General features: G+C 34.1%; 1 protein-coding gene across 44 annotated transcripts in view; it reads left to right on the top strand.

The window, feature by feature from the left end:
- Positions 1 to 25,039, top strand: part of LOC5573626 (Down syndrome cell adhesion molecule-like protein Dscam2) — a 302,956-nt gene that overhangs the window by 237,592 nt on the left and 40,325 nt on the right. For 41 of the 44 annotated variants that reach the window (XM_021849888.1, XM_021849886.1, XM_021849890.1 and 38 more), the window contains 3 exons: positions 9,227 to 9,424; positions 23,455 to 23,628; positions 24,090 to 24,215. In XM_021849888.1, coding sequence (XP_021705580.1) covers positions 9,227 to 9,424; positions 23,455 to 23,628; positions 24,090 to 24,215 — 498 coding nt within the window. Of the gene's footprint in view, positions 1 to 8,891; positions 9,060 to 9,226; positions 9,425 to 23,454; positions 23,629 to 24,089; positions 24,216 to 25,039 lie in introns of all 44 variants that reach the window. The other 3 variants (XM_021849892.1, XM_021849893.1, XM_021849895.1) reach the window with 2 other exon arrangements.

Raw genomic sequence — 25,039 nt, 5'->3', positions numbered from 1 at the left:
GTTATCATTAATAACTACATTTTGGATCTCCTATTGTATGCAAAGATCATATCGAATTGTGTTAAGTATAGTTGCAAACTAGGCCTCCTCTCTGCTTGTAGTGACACAACCATTTATTAAATTGCACGGTTTTTTATAAAAATATATTGAAATGTTGATGACAAATAAATTTCGAGTGATATTGTTGAATACGATTTTCTCCATAAAAAACTCGAATTATTAGATTTTTTTCGCTTTGTACCTTTTTTCCTGCCTGGTCAAGCTCGATTACGCATTTTTTATAATGAGTAGGTAGTAAATATGTCCATGAAACAGATTTTTTTTTGGCGCGGATTGGAGTTCCCAGGCGCGGATCGAATTTCTGAAGTCGCGATTTTCGCGGATACGATTTTAAGATTTTTGTAACAGCCCTGTAACTGTGGAAGTGCGCATAAGAACACTAAGCTGAGTAGCCGGCTCTGTCCCAGTGGGGACGTTAATGAAAAGAAGAAGAAGAAGCTTGTTTGCTACAAGGCTTATATATCGTTTGGATTTTTCAAAAGTTGTTTTCAGTATTCATATTTACATAAAATTGAGTTATGATAAACTTATTTTATAATTTGTGGAGTTCAACTTGAAATCAGAGTTCTTCCAAAAATCATTCTAGAAAATTCGTCACGAGAATTAATTGTTTGTTTGAATTTCTCAATATTTATCATCAGCATTAACCCAATATAATAGTCTGCAATATATCTTCAAAGGAATTTACCAAACATCTTTTATGGAAATAAATGCTTGTGCCAAATTATCTTAAACGTTTTGATCATTTCTCGATTTCTTCAGGGTTTGTTTTCAGAAATCGTTCCTCAAAGTATATCGAATTTCTTCAACGAGCCGTAAGCAATACTTCTATATTTTTTTTGGAAGACACATTTGGCATCTTCCCAAAAAGTCTTTAAAACACAATGAACTGCTTCATAAATTGTTTCAAGAGTTCCAGCAAAAAACTGACTGGGGAGTGCAAAGGGATTCCTGAGAAAATTTCACAACACATGGCTTTTTGGATTTCACAAGTTCCTGCAACAGATATTAGAAAAAGCAAAGTTCTTGGAGGATTTTATAATATATTTTCTGAAATATTCTTATATGGAATTCCATAAGAAATTCTTATAGGAAGTAATCGAATGTTTGTGCTCTCTGCGTTCTCAGCATAGTGGTTATCACGCCCAATGCACCATGGTCCAGGAATCAGTTTTACGTGGAATGATGCATTTTGAGCTTTAGAATGAAACATTAGACGAGAACGGTCTTCTATAAAGTTGTTTGTATTAGTTAAACCCTTTGTTTGGTGTTATTGAAAATTGGGGTGGACCACATTTTCATAGAAATTGTGTAACTAACTTTCTTATTTGTAGAAATTATATATATATATATATATATATATATATATATATATATATATATATATATATATATATATATATATATATATATATATATATATATATATATATATATATATATATATATATATATATATATATATATATATATATATATATATATATATATATATATATATATATATATATATATATATATATATATATATATATATATATATATATATATATATATATATATATATATATTATATATATATATATATATAATATATATATATATATATATATATATATATATATATATATATATATATATATATATATATATATATATATATATATATATATATATATATATATATATATATATATATATATATATATATATATATATATATATATATATATATATATATATATATATATATATATATATATATATATATATATATATATATATATATATATATATATATATATATATATATATATATATATATATATATATATATATATATATATATATATATATATATATATATATATATATATATATATATATATATATATATATATATATATATATATATATATATATATAGCAAAGTTGTAGACCATTCAATTTCAAGCAACTTTGCCAAAAAAAGTTTTTTTGTGTCTCTTAAATTGACCGATTTAGAGCTTTTTTTTCCTTCGGTGACAAACAAAACTGGTTTTCTGGCTATAGAGTTTTCTATTCAAATTTCTCATCAAAGTAGTCTATGAAACACTTTTAGAGCTTTGAAAAATGTGTAATTTGGTGAGTGTAGAAACTTGCTATCTCCATCCATTTGGGAGTTATTGTGGTTTTCTCTCAAAAACATGCCTACTTTGATTGTGAATATCTTTGATTGGGGCAAACATATAAAATATCTTTTGACGGCATTTAAAAATTGTATATTATATCAAAAAATTACAGATGTATTATTTTTGTAACTCTAATAAAATGTATTTAACAAAAAAAATTATCCCAAAAAGTTTAATAACTTTTGAACTAAAATAGATATCAACAATCATCAATTTGTATCAAATTCTGCGTTTCGTTAAGTTCTAAAAGTCGTTCATAGACGACATTGACGAAAAACTAATATTAAAAAAAATTAGAGTTGAAAAACATATTTTTGTTGGACCATCCTGCGATGATTCGGAAAAAATGCTCTAGATTAGTCAAATTTTAAGCTACAGAAAAACTTTTTTCGGCAAAGTTAATCAAAATTTCAAGTTCTACTACTTTGCTCAAGAGTATATACCAGTATTTTTGCAAATAAAAAAGTTGATTCGCGTAAAACTGATTCCTGGACCACTGTGCAATGACACTTATGACGATTTATTGTTCAAACAAACATAAAATTTCGAGTCCTTGAAAAAGGTCCAATAAGGATCAAACCGTTGAAAAAAGAAACCATACAGTTGTTCTGAATTTCCAAAAAAAAAAGACTGAAAAGACAGTAAAATTTTCCTAGATATCTCAAAAAAATATGAGAAATTTGCAACAAATTGATTCCTGTCAGTATACTCAACGTATACTTTATCCATTCAGGTGTAATTCCTGAAGAAATTCAAGAGGAAATATTTGACGGTATCTTGTGAGAAATTGTTGGACTTTCAGAAGAAATGTAAAGAATGTAAAGAAAAATGTTCACATGGATCTCTAGATATTTTCCAGGGAGATTTTCTGTCGTATAGAAGGAATACTTGCGAGATGCTTGGAGTAATTCGGGAATAATTCATCGAAGAAATATCAGTGCAATCTGTCTTAGGTGATTTTTGGAGAAGTTATTCGAAATCCTAATAATCAATCTGGCATTTTCCAATGCAAGATGAACTCGTTACTCAGCTATTACCTCGAATCTAGATTCGTTTCGAACTCCATCATGCTCCATCCTTTATAGTTTAACGGTGGTTGCAAAAAGTTATTCGTGAATGAAATTTTGAGTTCGCTCAAAATTTAGCCTACATTAACCGAAGGCCAGTTTCTTGACTCGGCTTTCAGTGCGAGATGCCCTGGAAAGATTGGAATCTACAATGAACCCAACGTATTTTGCCTAATCAATCACATTAATCTCAGAGCCAAGAGATCAAATATATTATACTAATATGTGATAAATTTGCAAAAGATGTAAAACTCGAATTCCATGGCAAATTCACTTTTTTGTAAAAAGAACAGATTTTTCAATCTTGTTAACCACGATTCGACCACCAACTTCATGTAAAAGCGTCATATGGGACTTTCCAGATTGGTAAACATAGATACTAATACACATATCTGGGGGAGTGTATATTGAATAAATATTTCAAAACTTCTTCATCATAAGACAAGCGGATTTCGTTCACTTAGAAATCCTTGGATTATGCAAGTATTTTGTTTAACCGACTGACTTAACTGAAACTGGAAACATTTTGTACAAAGGTTTTTCTAGCCAGATCGATCAGCAGATCAAAGAGCCTTCTTGAAAGCATTGAGTGCCAACTTAAACGACTCTGATCCAGTTGAACAGTGTCTGTTCCAAGTCCTTCTACATTGTTTCCTGAGTTTAGTCGCAGATCAGGAATCCACCATGGGGTTCCTCTTGTAGTTTTCACAATTAAGCAGAGGACAAGCTTCTTCAAAAGGCACACCGTAATGTAGGACGATGTAGTATCAAAGAGAGCTTCCATGAAATTTGATCGCAACTTATTAAATACATAGAGTTTCCAGTTTATTGACCAGGTATTACTAAAATGCAAAGTCTGCGAAGTTACATTCTAACGATCACAGAACATGCAACGATGGTCAGGTAATGATTCCTCATCTGATTCTGTTTGAGCAGATAACGTTCTGCTAGGTATGACTCTTCTGTAGTAGACACCATGAAGGTTGGGCGATCGCCTATATTAAGCAATTCAATATCTGCACTACTTAAGTATTCCATCCAGTGTTGTAAACATTCGACACTCTGCGCGACGTTCGTTTCATTGCCATGGTCAGCAGTCATTTTATGTTTCTGCATTCATTCGCTACCGTCACCTCTCACACATAGCACGAGCTGTAGAATGAACATCGAGAAACACAAAAAAAGTGTCAATTGAATGTCGTCTGACTCGATGACTTTTGCATAAATCATAAGTTTTGCATAGAATTCAGACATATCGGATCATAAACAACATGAATAGTTTGATTTTACTTGTTATGTCAAATGTGACACACTTACAGTAAAAGCAGCGTCTATTACAGTAAATGACAGAAACAAACAAAACCGTGACGTTCCCTAGCGAAGCTATAGTGGTCAAAGGCTTTCAATTGACATTTTCTTTCCAACTTTCGATTGTTCGCTCGTGTTGTGAATGTTTAGGAGAAGCACTGCCGAATATAAGCGAAAACGTGTCGACTAAGGAACATCGACTCATGGAGGTTTCACTGTAATCGCAGAACGACATTTACGTTGGAACTCACACATAAATTTATAAAGATATATATGTCCGGGTATTTTCGGACAAAATTTTGCTAAAAGATTGCAGAATATTTTTAATCATTTAATTAATAATTTACTCATGAAGCAATTTCTGGTAGAAAACTAGAAAATCAAAACGTTCAAGGGAGCATTTCAAACATCGCGACAGAATTTGTTGATAATGATTGGGGAGATTTTGGTGGATCTCTTTGAGGAATTCATTGAGAAAAATCTTATAGGAACGAATTAAAAGCATGCTTACATGTAAGTCTTTCCAAAAAAAAAAGGTTCAAACGATTCAAACGATTCCACCATAAAATCGAGATCTTCTTAATGGGCTCTTCAGAATCTTACTAAATATTCTTAGAAATTGCATCAGGATAATTTACATTGTCAAGAATAACACATTTTTATCTTGATCGTTAGCAATCAGCAAACATCAAAAATTAAAAATGCTTCGATTTTGAGCGAAAACTGGTTTAGAAATTATGTAAAACGGTGACGGTTATCTTGGTCTTAAAACTTATCTATTGACTCCGCCAATAATTAAAATTTCAAAAAAAGCTCTTCCAGAATCATCATATCAGAAATGTTGAGACGGGACACAAATATCTTCAGCAATGTTGAAAATTCTTTCCGTTATTATGTTACTGGTAACTCAGTTGCTGGTGAGTGGAGAATCAGCCATAGGGCTGAAAATCTCCTTCATAAAGATAATAATAATAATCAGTTGTTTATTTCACCTGACTGAAAACATTTACTTTTGGGAGCCATCCACTAATTACATAAGACATTTTTGGCGGTTTTTCGACACTCGAGATTTGTTGTATAAAAATTTTAAAATAATTTGTATGACGCGTTAAAAATATCAAATCTCCCCTCCCCCAATATCGTCTTACGTAATTAGACCCCTTATGTTCTAGGCTCTTCGCTAACATCGAAAACAAATTTCACGTCCTATTTCGTTGTGATGGGATCAGAAGCAAAGGAATAAGTGACAAAAATCTAGTTTTGAAACAAAATTCATTCCATACAAATTTTATTGGGTCCAAAAAACAAGCTAATTCTACGAATGTGTTATTTTTTAATTGAACGGAAAAATTATCCAAAAAACGGTTAGAAAGTCTGAAAACAGTAGATTTTTCAGTACACTTAACTCAAAACCGACCAAAAAGTCACTTACAGCCCTTTGCGTTTGTGCCCCTCATTTATTGCCAGAATATATATAGGGTGCCGGTACCAATGGCTGTAATGTACCAGTAGATTGGACTGTGGAATAAAACGTATATTTTTCGATGAAAACGACATGCGTTATTTTTGGTGAATAAATCGGCTCTAGTTTAGTCGATTTGTCAAATTTAGCTTTTTATTTTATCAAAAAGTCATTTAAATCATTATGTTTTTGCAAAACAATTGCTCTCTTGCACCAATAGTTCCCGTCGTGTTCCAATAGTGCATCAACTGACGGAAGAAGTGTTCTAAATAGATATATAAAAATGAATAAATGTCACAGAGGTGATCTTTATGCTTCATTCAAAAGATTCCAGTTGTTGCTCCGAGGGAAAAATGTTAAACCCATATAAAAATCAACTACTTTGTTTAAAATTCTTTGGATAATTTCCGAACGTCTACTACTGAAGCACTAGCGCAACTACTGGAACAGGTGTGCCAATAGTGGCTCAAGCGAATTTATGCTAAAAAAATAATTGTATCACTTTTTTTCTATTTTTTCCATATATATATAACTCTGTTAGCGTCCAAAGATCTCTGTTAAGGCTTTTCGTTATTATGTTATGATTTTTTATTGCTTAGGTATTTTTTAGGTAAATTAAAATAAATGTATCTCAACAATGAAATAACGTATCGCCAAAAATTTTAAAGCTTTGAAAGGTGATTTTAATGAACAATCTTTTTATTTTATGGTCATGAAAGTTGGCAAAAGCATGGACATTTAAGCGTTATGGACAAGATCTACTTTCTTATATGTAGGCGCAGTATTCTTTAACCAAAATGGTTAAAAATTACAAACATGCTTAATGTAAAAATGAATGTGCGCATTGGATTGCCACAAAGTTTTGAGTTAGACGACATGCTTAACAACCGTTTGGTGACAATAATTGCTTTATATTCTTTTGGCTGAACATCTATTCATTGTGTAATGGAAAAAAAGGAAAAAATGCAGAAAACTTGGGAAGAACTTTTGGAAATACCCTGAAGGCTGAAAAAATACTGGTCGAATTTGTGAAAAATTTCAGGATGATTTCCTGAAAGAGGTGAATTTTGTAGAGCAATTTCGGAAAAAATCGTGAAGCATACAATTTTCAAAAAAAAAAAATCAGCTTTTCTTGAAGATAATCCTTAAAAAAACTGATTTAACTTTAACTCCTAAAAAAATACTGATAAGATTTCCTGGGCAAAGCCAGGCATGAATAAAATGTGTGTTGGAGCAACGCATGCAATGTGTCAATTATGTGTTTGAGGATTTTCAAATCTGTCGAAAATCAATTTTCTAACCGATTTTCTAAAATTGGGCAAATTGGGCAAATTGAGACAAATCTGGATCGGACGTCATTCATTTTGAGGAAATTTCTGGAAGATTTGAAAATCCTCAAAAGCAGACGTTGGGTACGCAAAGTCCAAACCAGAGTTGCTTGATGTCACTATCAGGGTTTAAAATTTGCTGATTTCGACTGGCCGACTGCGATAAATCATTTTGTATACCATAACTATCATGCTGGTTATTCCATCACCAGTGCACTGATGGTGATAGAATATGGATATCACCAAAGACAAATCATATCACTGAAAGGTTAAGTTGAATCTTAAATAAATCTAATGAAACGGCAATTTATCAGTACGATACAGTGTTGTGGATGGATGGCAACTATTTGTTGGTCACCGAAAAACATTAATAGCTTGGATAATTAGCACGTGATCACTCATTATGATCTAGAGGGCGGTGTGGCTTCACTGCTGTTGGTTGTCAAATCAAAATGATCGAGCTATCACGACTGATATTGTGCAACTCTGATCCAAACAAGAACCAAATAACATTCTAAGTTTTCACGTTTTACGGTAATATGAAAAGATTTTTAAGAGTTTTGGATAATTTTTTTTTTACTTTACAATACTATTAAAAAATCTTGCAATTCCAAAACTAATCACTATTACTAAAGTTACTCTGTTGAACTACATACAGTCAACTCTTCCTAAGTCGATATTGAAGGGACCATCGAGTTACCAGGGAGGTATCAAGTTACAGAACACAAAACCAGTGCAACTGCGATCCAAGGGACCATCGAGTTAGCCATGAAAACCAACTTTTACTATGGCTCTCTAACTCGATATCGAGATACGGAATATCGAGTAAGGGATAGTTAACTGTATATATAAAAAAATCAGTTTTAAACTGAAAATATATCAAACATTGAAAATGGCAGATTATCTCATAAGTAACGTAAAAAATGGTGGTGCATGGAACATTGCTTCTCAAAATATCTTAAGTTCTACATCACAATCATACCAATCATCAACACCTTGATTCGAGATTACTCCTTATTCGTTATCATTCCACTGTAGTTCGTTACGTTCATAGTTGTCTCCAATTCTATTAGATGTTAGCTAGTTAGATCTTCTCCTGTAGCCCTTCATTTTGTTCTCACCACACCGATAATGTTAGATAGAGTCTGTTCAGTTCTATCGTTAGTTCTTTTTAGTCACGTCATTTTAGTAAATCTATCATTTGCTGCTCTTATGTTTTCTTTTATGTTATGTTTCTTTGTTTAAAATCGAACGCTAATCTAAATCAACCATCTTAACAACTGTTGAACAATTTTCTGTGTCTCAATTCGTTTTGAAATGGAAATATCTTAGTTCACTTCGTTACTGTTGTAGTGAAATGTTAAAGATCAAAGAGCTTTTGAATTTATAGGAAATAAATCCCCAAAACAAAAATTGCAAGCAAAGCCAAAACGACTAATCGAATAATATCCCTTCTCCACTTTCTCTCTTCTCTCTTTCTGATTGGTTGTTTCAGGGACAATCGCACCCACTCGCGATATACCTGAGTTAACGGCTGAGGACACGATCCGTATCATCCTCTCTAATTTGAACCTAGTAGTACCAGTCGTAGCCGCTTTACTCGTTATTATCATAGCAATTATCGTTATTTGTGTGCTCCGTAACAAAGGCAACAATAATAAAGGTATAATTAATTTTTCTCTCTTTCTTTCTATCCTTTACAAACAAACAAACAATACTCTACCACTGCTACCGGTATCGTGCGTCGAATTGTCATACAAAAAAAAACACACACACAAATATTTCATGAAAACATAAATCGCAATTTCGACGAAAAAAATCAATGATTAGGTACGATCGCACCGAACGTGGGCTCGATCCAGCCGGGGGTCATTTACCCGCCCTGGATCCCGCACTGGATCGACCTGAACGTGATGGTACCGTTGATCGCGACCATCATCGTGGTGGCGGTGGGCGTTCTAGTGATCTGCGTAGCGATCTCACGCCGACGAGACGACGATCCACGCTGCGGACCGAAGGATGTTTATTGTAGGTTTTGGTTCCATGGTTTGATCATTGCTATTGGTTTCTTTTTCGGTTTTAAGCCTGCTTTCAGTATTCAGTACTTAGTATTTTGCTATTTAATGTGTGGCAATCCATCCACACATGTGTATGATAGAATATTGTTTCCATTGTTTTGTATCAATCCTAGTTTATATATATTTGCTTTGTAAATTTGTCATACTAAACAGTGAGTAATTCTCGCTGAGATCGGCCCTCTATTTTCACTTGGTCTTTCAAAATGTTCAAATTTATGGTCGATCGAATGTTCCTATCGAGTAAGTGAAGAAAGTGCAATCGGAGAGTCAAGTTAATAGACGCCTCGCCTCGGTAGTTATAATGAAAATCGTTTCCGAGGACCCCTCAATTTTAGACAATTCTTAGTTCATTAAAACTGTCATAACTCAGAAATTTCTTAGACAACCCCTAACCAATAACATGCTTTTAGAAAAAGAAAACAGAAGCTTCATTCGTTTTTTTGCGGCCATATTGAATCTGTCTCTATATTGGATTTTATCAGAAAAAGAACTAAATTTTCATGGTGTTCGAAACCACCAAATTCAAAACTTTTTGCATCATTGGAAAGCTGAGCTAGTTTAACATAAAATATGTATGAATCAGAGGTGTATGTTTTCTTAATCAAAAGTTGTGAGAGATTATGTGAAAAATTTCTTATCGTGCTGCTACAAGCAATTTGCGATCATATAATGGTTTTCCACAATCCTAATACATCACAGCAAGCGCTTGCAAGCGTTAATCGCAATCGCATCATTATATCGCTGTGTGCGTTTGAAATGGAAATATCAAATGCGGGAACATCATACGCGGTAAGGCTTTTCCTCAAGAAATGCGGTGTCAAAGGCAAGTTATTTTTGCTAGGTTGGCGGTAATATCGATGATCGTTACTAGGTGTCCTTTGATTGTTTTGTCTTACCGCATTTGGAGCATTGTTAGTCAAGATTTGCACCTCAAATGCAAACAGCAATATAAGCGCAAATTACATCAGCGCGATAAGAACTATTTCACAAAATCGCAAATTATTGTTATTTGCGTTTGAAGTGCAAATCTAGTCTAACAGAGCCTCAAATGCGGTAACACAAAGTAACCAAAGGATACTTAGCAAACATGATCCAGATCACCGCCAACCTAGCAAAGAAAAACATCTTTGACTTCGCGTTCTTTGTTAAAAATCTTACCGCGTTTGATATTCCCGCATTTGAAATTTGCGTTTCAAACGCACACAGCAATACTTTGAACACGAAAGCATACACCTCTGATTTTTACATATTTTTGGTAAAACTTGCCCAGCTTTAGAATGATGTAAAAAGTATTGAATTCGGTGATTGCGAACCATGAAAATTCAGTTTTTCTGTTAAAATTCAATATGGAGCCAGTTTCAATATGGCCGTCAAAAATATTTATTTTTGCATATAAAGCTTCTATGTTTTCTGTTTTTAATGTTGTTGTTGTGAGGTTGACTAAGAAATTTCTGAGTTATTGCAGTTTTAGTGAACCAAGAATTGCCAAAAATCGAGAGGTCCTGAAAAACGGTTTTAATTTAGCTACCAAAAGGTCCATCAATTTGACCAACCAAATGCATTTTCTTTACTTACTCGACAGAAGCTTTCAAACGAGCAATATTTGAGCATTTTGAAAGTCCAAGTATAAATAGTGGATCGGTCTCAGCGAGAATTACTCAAGTGCAACATTTTTGAGGTCATCGAATGTAAACAAAACTCAGTTTTCAGATCCTGAAAATATAGACCCATACTAGTAACGCCCATTGCGTTACGCCCTTTTTTCAGCCTGAATTTTCTTTAATGCGGTTAACTCTCACAAACTATTGGACACAAATAGACACAACTTTTGTGACATAATGTTGTTGCGATAGGGGACAAGCTCTAATTTTCGACCTACAAGAATTCTGTGCCAATTTACGGATTTTCATACAAAGTAGGCCAAAATCGTATGATTGGATCGAAAATTAGTGTTTTACCCTATTCTATTCTTTTCGTAGTATTTTGGTACAAAAACTAAAAATAAAATGGCAGTTTTTCAAAATTTGTGGTCATAATTTATGAACCGTTCATATTTTAGCATGATTTCCATAAAAACATGTTCTTAATCAAAAAACTAACTTTGCCGAACATTTTAATAGCATACAAACGATCCATACAAAAGCTCTTAATCGTATTTGTTCGTCATGACGCCGATCCTATGTGAACGGATCTCTGCGGCAAATCGGCAAATCCGACGCTTGTTAAGTGACGATGGCGATGCTTCTTTTAGTTTCGTCGCCGACTTTTTCCATTTGACGGTGACGAACACTGCTTCAGTGTTCGTACTGTTGTACATTGTACATAACCAGATGGAAAATTCTTGCTTTTTATACACAGCATCAGCGTGGTACTTGAGGGTCGCTCGAGAACAGACACGCAACTTAGCTGTAACAAAACGCCTGGTGAGCACAAATTTGATTAGGATTATTTTTCTAATAATAATGGTCAGGGGCGCACCGTGAGCTTAAAATCTTACTTACGTCGTTTTGTAATTCCGTAAATTAAACGTCACAAAAGTGAAGTTAATCTAGAATGGAACGTGTAGACTTTCGAAACACATAGGATCAATAAACTAAGTTTGTTTACTTTTCTGACTAACGGCTGTTTGAATAAGTTTGCGAGGAATGCTGTCTAGGAAGAGCGAGGGCTTATGTACCGTTTATGTACTAAATACAACAACGCGAACAATGCAGTGTTCGACCCAAACAGGAAGAAGGATCATTTGTAGGAAATAAAAATGTTCAGCAAAGTTGCTTGGGTTGCTGATGAGCATATTTTTGTGGAAGACATTAATCCGAATGAATTTTGTTAAAATGAACGGTTTATGAATTTTGTTAAAAACATGTAAAACATTGTCATTTTTTCGTAGTTCTTACACTGAAACGCTACGAAGAAATGAGAACACCGCCACGACATTTTCATAAAACATGTACCATTTGGTGTGAAGAACATTTCGTCCGAAGGTGGCAATGAGGAATTCCCAATAGTACTAAAGAAAAATCTAGCAGAAAGATTGAAAAGGGCGTAACTCCAAATTTCGAACTAATCTTTCAAAACCCAAACATGGTTTTACTAGTATCAGTGCGTACTTTCTTGAACTGCAGTCAGAATTTTGTTTACATGTTGTGTGTTGCACTGTATTAGTATAACTGTTCGAAAATATAACTAAATTGCCCTACAGGTTATTTTTTTTTGTAACGTAAATTATAATGTGTTATACGCACATGCTTCTTTTTCATATCGGTATCGCACAAACCATTTAGGGCGTTACGTTTCTTATTGAGGATATTGCATAGGATGGTAGAGGAACAATTTTTAGTATGTTTTCACCAAACAATGGAAAATTATTGAATTTGCAGTTAGAGAGATGTTTCGAAATTTGCGTGATTACATTTATCCGTGAGGCAGCATCCACAAATTACGTAACGCTCTAGGGGGAGGGGGGAGTAGACTCAAGCGTTTATCATACAAAAGATGTTACGAAGGGGAGGAGTGGGTCAAAAATTTCCAATTTTAGCGTTACGTAATAAATGGACGCTGCTGTTTGATCGAATATAATTTCTAACAGACATTTTCCACTGGACCACGTTTCGGCAACTGTATTATGTCATTTTCAGTGGGAAAATAATAATCTGTTGTTTTAATTTCCTTTGAAGACGGCAAAACACTGTTGTCGAAATGTGGGATGGTAGAAAAGGACTATTTTCCATTGAATATAAAAGACTGAAAGTCAAAAAATACTTCAATATTCGCGTTACAGTCGATCCTTTACTAAATTAATATGTAAAATGTTTTAATTGGCTTTATTAAAACTCCTTCAGTTGAACAGTTGAAAAAAATCTAGGGGTGTCGAGATTTCCCTTACATTAGGAACCATTACATATACAAAACACGTAATTCATCTAAGAAGCGTATTGAATCTTATTAATTATGTTAAAAAACTATCTGACATGATGAGAAAGAAACTCTATCATTAGGGAAATTAAAAATGGACCACGAAAAGTTTTGAACATCCCTAACTAGTCTACTCCAGAGTTTATATATAGAGAGTTGCGCGAAGAGACAACTCTGAATGGTTGTTCTTCTTCGTCTTCAAAAATAGCCCCTATCTGTTTTGCTGGTCTGCTCGATATGTAGACGGTTTGACAGTTCAATAGGTAGATTTGGGTTTACTCTTCGCGCAACTCTCCATTCATAGACTCTGGTCTACTCTAGTCACCAGTATGCGATGCGGCCATGTTTTCGAATCCAACATGTTCTAAGTAACCATTGGATACTGAAATAAATTGTAATGCAGATATTCAATTGATTTTGACTACTGTTAAATCCAATTGATGGGGTTGCCATATACGTGACTCTAGTCTACTCATACACAGCCATTGCTTGAGAACAAAAAGTTTTGAGTTTCATTTACAAAACTTTATTGAAACTCAGATACAATACTTTACTGGAGTAATTGTAAAGCTATTAATATGATGATAACTATAAATTATACTATTATAACTATATGTTCACAATACTCATATACTTAATTACTACAATTAATGTGGCCAATCAAACTTCGTGAAGTTTCAACTTTGTTCCAATTATATGTCCGAGAGACTGTGAGTCACATCACTGAAATAACTTATGTTGATTTCTAACAAATAATTTATTTATTTATTTATACATCAACAAAAGACGAGCTCCAATGATGTTTATAAATAATAAAAATTAAAATACAGATTAAAAACTAAAAACAAAACAAGCAAAAAACAAATTTTCATACAGTGATTAGGTAAACACGGTTTGAATTACCTTCAACAATTTGACTTAACCCTGTATAGATCTGAAAATTCTGCCAAGAAAGATGCTAACCGTACCAGTGAATTACAACAGAGTTATAACAGATTTTGTTACTCAGTAAGCACTTTTTTTAACAAAAACATGTTATAATGTTGACTGGTTAAAACAAAATATATTATAATTTAAATAAAATTATAACTTAATATATTTCAAACTAAACCAAAATGAAACTTATACTTGAATTATAATAAAATTTGTTATTTTAATTCAATTCCAAATTGCTTTTAAATTACTACATTTAAACATACTTTACATTTAGTACATACTTCCAAACTGTGTTATAATTGTTTCCAACTAAAACAAATTTTGAACAGAATTTGTCGTTATAACTTGTTTAAATTGTGCTACAGTTTCTTCGACCTACTAGACCTGTAGCAAAAATGAAACAAAATTTGTTATTTGTAACAATAATCGGTATAACTGTTATACAATTTTGTTGTAATACACTGGTCGGGAACTTTTGTAAAAAGTAGGAAGCATGCTATCAGGAATGAAATAGCATCTAGAAATAACAAAAATAAGGATTGGCCAAAACAAGTTCAGTAACAAAGAACAATTCGATATTAAGGTGAAACAGTTTGGAATCAACTTCTGAGATTGCACCAAAACTTCGAAGGCACAAATCTCGCGAAGAAAACATCCCACAACAGTGAACTTTTTATTTTGGCTTTGTGCACTAGCAGAAAGCTTAAAATAAGAAGATCAGGTACGTGTGCCAACTATTTCTTCAGTTTTGTGCCTTTAAAAACGTGAGTAGGGGGATAAGTCGGCCATTGTGACGGCCATCTTTGGATTCCGAGATGTTTCACCTTAAATTGACACTTATATTGAGCTGTTCGGTAACCCAATCCGCATGGTTATTAAATTAATTAACTCATTACGCGTGTTAAAGATGGACAAATTATGTAGGGATTTGAATTCTAAACTTGTAATCAACTCAGTTATTGGGTCACCAAGTGGCTCGGTAGCATAGTTGGTAAAGCGCTCGTCTAGCATACAAGAGTCCTGGGTTCAAATCCCAGCCGAGCACGTGGATTTTTTTCATAATTTCACCCATAATTTGTCCATCTCTACCACGCGTAATGAGTTAATTAATTTAATAACCATGCGGATTGGATTACCGAACAGCTCAATATAAGTGTCAATTTATATTAGAGCGTTACTGCCTCTCAGTAGTAGTCATGTCGTCATTTGAGTGAGAACGACACGTTGATAGCCTTCCCACATCTTTTCTCTTCCACAATACAGTTGTTGTGGAAGCGATGTAGGTACGATAGGCAAACAGTTTCAACACTAAATAAATCGCGCTCGCTCGTTCCGCGTGTGTAGGAACATGAGATGGATGGATATGGGTTATGAAAGGGGTCCGCGTGGTCTGTAGGGATTTGAATTCTAAACTTGTAACCAACTCAGTTATTGGGTCACCAAGTGGCTCGGTAGCTTAGTTGGTAAAGCGCCTTGTCTAGCATACAAGAGTCCTGGGTTCAAATCCCAGCCGAGCACGTGGATTTTTTTCATAATTTCACCCATAATTTGCCCATCTTTACCACGCGTAATGAGTTAATTAATTCAATTCGACATTGTTTTTTATAAGGACTTCTCTGTGACGATGGACTTCTCTTCATCGTTGCTATTCCTTTCAATACTGATTCACTTTTCTAAATATGTTTAAATTTTGAAATCCCAAGACCCCCTATTCGGTAAACATTCAATTTGGAACATATGATAAAAAATAGTAGCAGTTTGCACACAGCAAAAAAATTGTAAAAATTTAGGTTTCCTGGACTTAACATACAAGAGCAATTACAAAAACGGATTTTTGCAGATTTTAGCAAATTTTCAGTATAATAAAACCGAATTTTACACGGAAGACGTATTTTTACATAAAACAACTTGTAAATTTACGTTATTTGAATATTTACGTACAGTATTGAGATTAACATCTTGTATAATATTCTGTTTATCTAAGTGCTCTCAAAAACAGACAAAAAAAATTCAGGCTTTCTGGAAAGCCCATGCAATATGGTCTAGAGAGCAGTTTTACGCGGAAAGATGCATTTTGAAAATTAGAATGAAACATTAGACGAGAACGGTCTTTTACAAAGCTGTTTGAATTAGTTAGGCTCTTTTGTTTAGTGTAATTGAAAATTTCAAGCCACTTTGCCAAAAAAAGATTTTCGTATCTCTTAAATTGACCGATTTAGAGCTATTTTCCTACGTTGACATAGGGTGGACCAAACAAAACTGGTTTTCTGGTACTAGCGTTTTCAATTCTAATATCTCATCAAAGTTGTATAAGAAACACTTTTAGAACTTTAAAAAATGCGTAATTTGGTGAGTAAAGAAACTCGCTATCTCTTTCCGTATGGGAGTTATTGATGTTTTTCTAGCATAAACATGCGTATTTGGATTGAGAATATATCTGATTGGGGCAAACATAATAAATATCTTTTGACGGCATTGCAAAGGCAAAATGAAATTGTATATTATATCAAAAAATTACCGATGTGTTGTTTTTGTACCTCTTATAAAATTCCTAGAAAAACAAAGATTTTATTTATCAGAAAAACTTCAATAACTTTTAAACCAAATAGATATCAACAATCTTGCGTTTGTTGTAAAAGTCGTTCATAGAATACTTTGAAAAGAAGCTAATATTAAAAAAAAATCTAGAGTAAAAAACATATATATTGCGCATTTCATTCACCACTGGACTATCGCAGAAGTTTTCACAAGTGCGGAAATACTAATAAAAGTGCGCGATTGCTTCAAATCGAGTCGGTGTCTTCAGCGGGGTTATTCCTCGAAGTCCAAACAACAACCCCGCTGAAGACACCGAAATGATTAGATGCAATTCCGCACTTTTATTCGCATCTTCGCACTTATGATGCCGCACGTCGCAGTCCAGTAGTGAAAGAAACACACAATATTTCTTTTTTTTTATTTGCGATAATTGGCGAAAAATGCTCTAAATCATTTGAATTTTGAGCTACATAAAAACTTCTTTTTGGCAAAGTTCATAAAACTTTGATGTTCTATAACTTTTCTAAATAGTTTATACCTGGGAGGGAGAAACCGATACGAATTTTATGTACGTCATGGTGAGCCGAGATTCTGCTGTCACGAACTGTCACTGTGAGACCAGATCTTTAACAATAGACAAACATGATTAACCTGTATAGGCCTGAGTGAAAGCAAAAATACTCAAACCCTCACCTCTCAGCGAATTCTTAACGGATTCAAATGATTTTTTGTCAGTTCACTGGCCCATATTTTTAGTTTCTAGAAATGGCCAGAGGAACTCGGAAATATTCATGTGGCCGGAGATATTCCGGTGGGTCAAGTCGGGTAAAAAAGGGCTATTTTTTGGGACATACCAAGTTACCTTTATTTTTGTACAATGACAATCATTTTAATTTGCATAAATCATTAAGATCTGATATTCAAAATTATTAATGAAGAGTTTTGTACCTTTTAAAATATATTGGATGTGGCCATTCCGACGGAAGAACCAGTTATAGATTTGTTCGATACTAAATTGTTTCAATTCTCGAAAAGTAGAAATCAAACATAATTGTGCACTAAAATGCGTTCCCATAAGCTTGGCACAGAAGTTCAGCTACAAATTGGCCACTTTATCGTAAGATTGAGGCATCCCGGGACCCGAAAATGGTCATTTGTAGGATTAATCAAATATAAAATTCATAGTTATCCAAATCAATCGTTTCTCAAAAGGTGTACACTGATGCAATTTTCTTAAAATTCTGTCATGTAGTGGCCACATTATAGCCGATTCCGGAAATTATCTGTGCCTTGAAATTTGCCTACCTCCAGGGGCATAAACGTATAGTACCCTTCTCACCCGACCCGACCCAGTGATCCACCGGAATAACTCCGGCCACATAAATATTTCCGCGTTCTTCTGTCCACTTCTAGAAACTAGATATGTGTGCCAGTATACTTACAAAAAATCATTTGAATCCATTAAGAATTCACTGAGCGGTAAGGGTTTTAGAACTTTTGCTTTCACTCAGGCCTATACGGGTTAAAGCGCGTAACAAATCAAACATATTTTTTGCGTTTCATCAAAGATGACAAAAAACTAATGACATTCAATACTTACTTATTCACTTATTGTGATAATTGAATATAAAGTATTAAAGTACGCATCTTCTAACGTTTTCCAATAAAAATAAAATCAAATGCACAGAAAATGTTGAAGGTACACATCAAAATTGATATAAAGATATTGCCATATCTTTTTCATTCAAGACTAGCGGTCTCGGCAAACTTTGCCTTGCCATCAAGTAGGATGTTGAAAAATGTCAAGGGCCCATTCACAAATTTCATAACGCTAGAGGGGGTGGGTGGGTGTCCTAGTGATGTTACGGCCCATACAAAAATTGAATAACATTCATACAAAAAGCGTTACAAGGGGGTGGGTGGGTGCCCAAAATGGCCAATTTCAGCGTTATGAAATAAATGAATGAACCCCAAGGAATCGCTCATACAAAATGACACCTTAGTCTTCTCTCGTTTCCCCGATTATTCCGGAGACTTTTCCGAACGTCTTCCTCGCACGAACAGGTCGCATCCCTTGTGGAGTGCAACAGTGAAAAACTTGCGTCAATTCGTAGACCCGTTCTTAAGCCATTTCGTGACATACAAACATCACTCCATTTTTATTTATGTAGATTTTACGTCAAAGTAGTCTTAAAACGACTTTTAGAACTTAAAAAAAAAACGCAAATTTCCCTGCAAAAAGACTGTTGATATCTTTTCTAGTTCAAAAGTTATTGAAGTTTTTCTGAGAAAAATTCTTTGTTTCTCAAGGCAATTTATTAGAGTTACAAAATTAACACATCTGTAATTTTTTGATATTACAGTCGACTCTCCACATCTGGATGTTCTACATCTCGATATCTCTCCCTATGTCGATGATTGATAAGTCCCTTCAGTCTGCATACATTTTCACTCTTCATATCTCGATATCCTCCTTATCTCGATATCTCCATATCTCGATATGTTTCTGTTGGTTTTTCGTTCTCAATTTTCTCTCCGTATGTCGATATGACCAATATCCAAGGTTCCCAAGTAACACAGAAAACATCTTCTCGGTCAGTTATTCGAAAATGATGTTACAATCAGATGTTAAAGGTAAAATCCAATACATCTTCTGTTTTAAAACCGTTCTGGCGAAGTTTTACAATAACATATCTCTTCGGCAAACTCAGAAACAGTGTTTATGTTATATTCCTGAATGACAAATGTATATATTACTTAAATAAAGCACTCATCATTACTAAACTTCAGTCGATTGAAATTTAGTTATAAAGTTGCTTTTGAATACATATTTCGTACATATTTGTTTCATTGTTTTGATAGAGATGTTATAATTATGTTTTTATATGTCAAACGAGAAACATATTTAGCATATGTCTCTTTGACAACTCAGTTTCTCTTCGAAGATGGATGCAGAAACTTGAAGCAAAACAAAACCTGTGGCGAACAATTAAGTCAATTGATGATTAATGCAAGCGGAGGATAGAAATGCACGAAAATAGTGCGCAAATAAAAGTTCGTCAGATGTATTTTTTTCAATGGGAACGAGCATTACACATCAACGACGATATTTGACATTTTCAATGAAATTAACTGCTTTTTTATTTGTTGTTTTGAACACGTACTCGATACGTATTTAAAACTTCATTCATACACAAAATTGCTTCCAGGCATCTTTCCAAAGCCATGCCACGTACAGCACCGATCAGAAAAATCAATAACTGTAGAACTTTCATTGCAAGCGATTTACATATAGTAGAATTACGGTTTTCAGTACGGATGGTCAGGAATGTGTTCGACCCGGCTTAAACTTTTGATGTCTTTCGAATACTACATTCTATTGAATCAAAACATATCAACCAATTGATTTTTTTAGGTATCTAATCCAATAAATATTACGAAGAGTTTTTACCTACCCTGTTGGCATCTGATTGAATCCACCATGTTTATCGCTTGTTCAACCAAAGAAAAAAAATCACACAATCGGATAAACTGCACTGATCACAAGTTGCAATTCCGCATCTCTTAAATGGCGCTTCAATAAACAAGGGGTACAACACTCAGTTACACCAGAAATCTAAAACGGCACATAAAAAACATACACCATACGTGTACAAATATTACTTTTATATTTTGAAACTCATAATTTGATATAACAAAAAATCCCAGCTAAACTTAATACAGCAAGGTATTTGTTTTTCCTCACGCTATTTGCACCACTTGAAGTTAATGGTTAATCTTATTTGTTTTTGTTTTTTGAGCTGTCAAAACAATTCAAATATCTAATACACTATGTGCACTTGTATTCTAATACGACAAATTACGTCTTGATAACTTGATAACAACTTCTTGGTTATTATGATGTATGATATAACTCTGATATAGCAAATCAGTATGCTATGTGAAGTATGAAATAGGTATTGTAAAACATCCAATTGGACTATGAAAGGTGTTTTAAAACTTTCATCGTCTGCGCTTTTTCGGTTATAAAGGTGTATGAAATTTGGTATTGTACCTTCAAACCAAAACAGCGGTGATGTATGAAAGGTGTATTTTGACCACATTTATGGCAAAATGTGTTACTTGGGTTACTAGACCAAAGGTTTGGGATTCAAAACAAATTTGGAGCGCAAAATGACGTTTGTTTGTGTATTACTTTTTTGGCAACGGAGTGTTTTTCAATCTAGTATTCATCAAAAATTTGTTCTATGTCTCGATCTCTCCCTATCTCGATGGTCCCTTCGATATCGACATGTGGAGAAGCGACTGTATATATTTGTTTGCCTTTTGAATGCTTTTAAAATATATTTATTAAGTTTGCCCTAATCAGAGATATTCACTATCAAAGTAGGCATGTTTTTGCAAGAAAATAAAAAAAAAATTCAAAGCTCTAAAAATGTTCCATAGACAACTTTTATAAGATATTAGAAAACGCTACAGCCAGAAAACCAGTTTTGTTTGGACCACCCTATGTCACTTCAGGAAAACAGCTCTAAATCAGTCAATTTGAGAGATACAAAAAAATTTTTTTTGACAAAGTTGCTTTAAACTGAATGGTTAACAACTTTGCTGAAGCATGATTACTATAATTTCAATAAATAAGAAAGTTATAATAAATCTTCGAGCTGTTTAGTGGAAAACGACCTATAAGTAAATGAAAAAAAATTTAGTACTATACCATTGAATTCCACTAGAGCTTGTATCCTTTGACAGATACGCGTATTTCGACCTCAACTGTGTCGTGTACTAGACTCGACTGAAGACGGCCGTACAGTTGAGGTCGAAATACGCGTATCTGTCAAAGGATACAAGTTCTAGTAGATGGTATAGTACTAAACTCGGTTTTTCATTTACTTAAGAAACTTAGTTAAATGTGGATCACCCTAATTTTTTAATAACACCAAGAAAAAGGCCTAACTAATTCAAACAACTTTGTAGAAGACGGTTTTCGTCTAATGTTTCATTTTAAAGCTTAAAATGCATCTTTCCACGTAAAACTGCTTTCTGGACCACTGTGCAATGTAAGTTTAGGTTTAATCTATTCATCTTTAACAATCTACTTGACTTATCATGAAATTTGATCTATTGTCTTAAACCCGGTCAAAGTTTTCCATGATCTGTTTTAAATTCGTACACAGGAAACAATAAACCAATCACTTTATTGATTTCGGCTGTTGAAAACTTGGGGATTGGGTACGTGTAAGATAGTTTCAAACACCTCCAGGAAACTGTCTTTTGCAAAGTTTTTCGATAGTGGACCAAAAAATAATAGAATTTCCCTAAACATGGGATTTCTACAAAAAATCTGGGGCACTATTCCGATGACCTCTTCTGACGAGTGTTGAACTAGCTGTAAGTTAAAAAATACTATAATAGAGAAAAAACAAAATATCTGGTTTTATTTCACACTGATAAGTTTCAATCATGATAGCATTTCAATACCATACCCGATAGTATACGGGGCAATAACTGTGGAAGAGATCTCAAAACACTAGCTAAGAAGACTGTTGTGTCCCAGTGTGAATATAATATAAAGAACTGGATGGGAAAGAAGATGATCCTCTATCAACAGCTCAAAGGGATGATCCACAAATTATGTCGCGTGTAAGGTTTTTCATGGTCTGACTTATTCACTACCCGCGGCGTGCCATAATGTGTGGATAACCTCAAGTATGCTTAGTAAGAAACGTAACTGTGTAAAAAAGTTATACGCGTGTTTATGGTTTATAATCTCCAGCAAACATACTACGTCCAGTGCACACAAATATGGAGATTAGAGTAGAAAAATGTGTGTTTCCGTCAAAACGACCGTGTGTTGTCCCACCATGTAAAAATGAACATAAAATCTACAATAAGAGCAGGCATCTGGTAGTGAAACAAGACTTGTACAGCGATACCTTTGATATGTAGTTCATAATCTACAAGAAGTCAAACACCATAACTATTTTGGGTCAGTCGTGGCCCGAAATAGCCATTAGAAGGTGATAATTCCATTGTTGAAAATCCTTGTAAAAAGTTTTAAGTTGCTGATGGCAGAAAGCCTTCGTTTTTCTCAACAAATTTTTATAACTTCTCACATATTACTGCGATAGTTTTCACCGACTGGAAGCGATGTAGTCGATGTTTCTTCTTGTTGCTATGTTGCTCTTCGTTATTCAGGTGTTTGATCTAGTGCTACGCTCACCATTTAATGGCAACACCTCTGTTTGATGCTGTTATTACTCTTCTTACACTTTTTAGTACGCCAGTTTATATTGAAGTACATTCTTGACAACGAGGGCTTTCAAGAGCAAATTTAAGATTGATTTTAAAATGCATCAACATGAGGTAGGAGACTCGTAGTCATATTTTTATAGATAGCGAATTTAGGAAGACTTAAGTCTTGACATCTTCCCTTCATTAGAAGAGAAACAATGTAAAAACTGTATAATATAATTGTCCCCCAAGAAAAAACAACGGAATTGTACCTTTTGACTTCTGCCTTGTGAATAAATGTTGAAACTAACCCCCGTTTACCCATCATCACTCGTTGTGCCATACGTGTCGGCGCAGATGACGTGGTCTACAACCAATCCATGGGACCGGCTGGAGCAGCAACCCTGGACAAACGCCGACCAGATATCCGCGATGAACTGGGCTACATTGCGCCACCAAATCGGAAGCTGCCACCCGTTCCGGGCTCCAACTACAACACTTGCGACCGAGTGAAGCGAGGAACAGTTATCAGTAAGTATTTTGGAAGTTAATTGCTTGGAATTACATTAGCATTTCAGGTTTTTGTCTGAAGATGTCGTATGCGTAAGTAAGTGAAGTGATTTGAAAATTTCCATATTCTTGATAGATGTTACTACTTCCCTTTCTGTCAATGTGTAGTTGGTTGCCTTTTTTATTATAGACCGAGAAGGATCGTTTTTAAGTAATTTAAAGTTATGACATCGATCATTCTAAGTTCTACATCACGCCACAAAAGTTTTAACAACTATCACAATAATACTATTACAAAGTGAGTAAACCACACACACTACAAGCCGGCCTAAACATTTTCTTCACTTCACTTGACCAAAAAGCCGAACATCATATATTATTTCGCATCAAAAACACGTCATCGTACACCCCCTTCAGCCTTAAGTTGTCGACACCGAGTCCTCATCTCATCAAAATTGCTTATTATTTGTACCATCAATCAGGCCATAATCCTATCAATAAATCCAACCACTCGACCTGGGACCCCCGTCGACCGCTGTACGAAGAACTGAAAAACGTTCAAGCCCCGGCTCTACCGAGGAGATGTAACCATCCACCGGCTTGTTACGGTAAAGTTAACCCTTATAGCTCCATTTCAAATCGCGTAGAATGCATCTCCCAGATTAGTAGTAGTAGTAGTTGCACCAACATCTCACATTCGGTCTAATGCTTGACGTTCTGTCTTTCCCTTCTTTTCAATTAACAAATTCGTTGTCAAAATTATCGCTTTGATTCCTCCTAAAACCACTAACAATTACGTTGAACACATTTGGTACCAATACTGACATCTCCATATAGACGGTAAGATTGATACTAACATATCCATGGCGTGTAAATGGCAAAGGTTTATTGCAAAAAATAGGTATCACCGAATTTTTCATTATTCAAAACTATAGCTGTAAAGTGACATGTTCCTCAAATAAATTCTTCGAGGTTATAAAAATGGCTACAGGGATGGATTTTTCATTAGTTGCTTTTTGAAATCGAATTGAATAACTTTCATAAATTTTGAAAAAATAGTTGAAAAAGGTCAAAATCTGTTTTCTAAAACTGTTGAAGAATAAATGCCCTTTTTAACATTTTCATTTTTTCGACGTGTATCACTTGAGCTTTTCATACAATCAGCTAGCGTTTAGGGACATTTAAAAAAAAATCCATAGGGTTACTCAGTGTTATACGCCATTTGTGAGCAATATGGCCCACCGTGTTCGGTGAGGGTTTTTGAGTAACATTTCAAATGAATGCTTAAAACCTATATCTTAAAAAAAAAGTGAAAGATTTAACTATGCATATTTCTTGTAATAATATGGTTCTGCCAGCCACGCTGTGTATCAACTTCGAGTGATGCGATTCGCACCATATTCAGCGTGGAAACTAACACCCCTTTCGACTA

This window comes from Aedes aegypti, chromosome 3, assembly GCF_002204515.2.
Source record: "Aedes aegypti strain LVP_AGWG chromosome 3, AaegL5.0 Primary Assembly, whole genome shotgun sequence".
Taxonomy (NCBI): domain Eukaryota; kingdom Metazoa; phylum Arthropoda; class Insecta; order Diptera; family Culicidae; genus Aedes; species Aedes aegypti.
The sequence above is the reverse complement of the archived record's forward strand: the minus strand, read 5'-3'. Positions and strand labels throughout refer to the sequence as shown.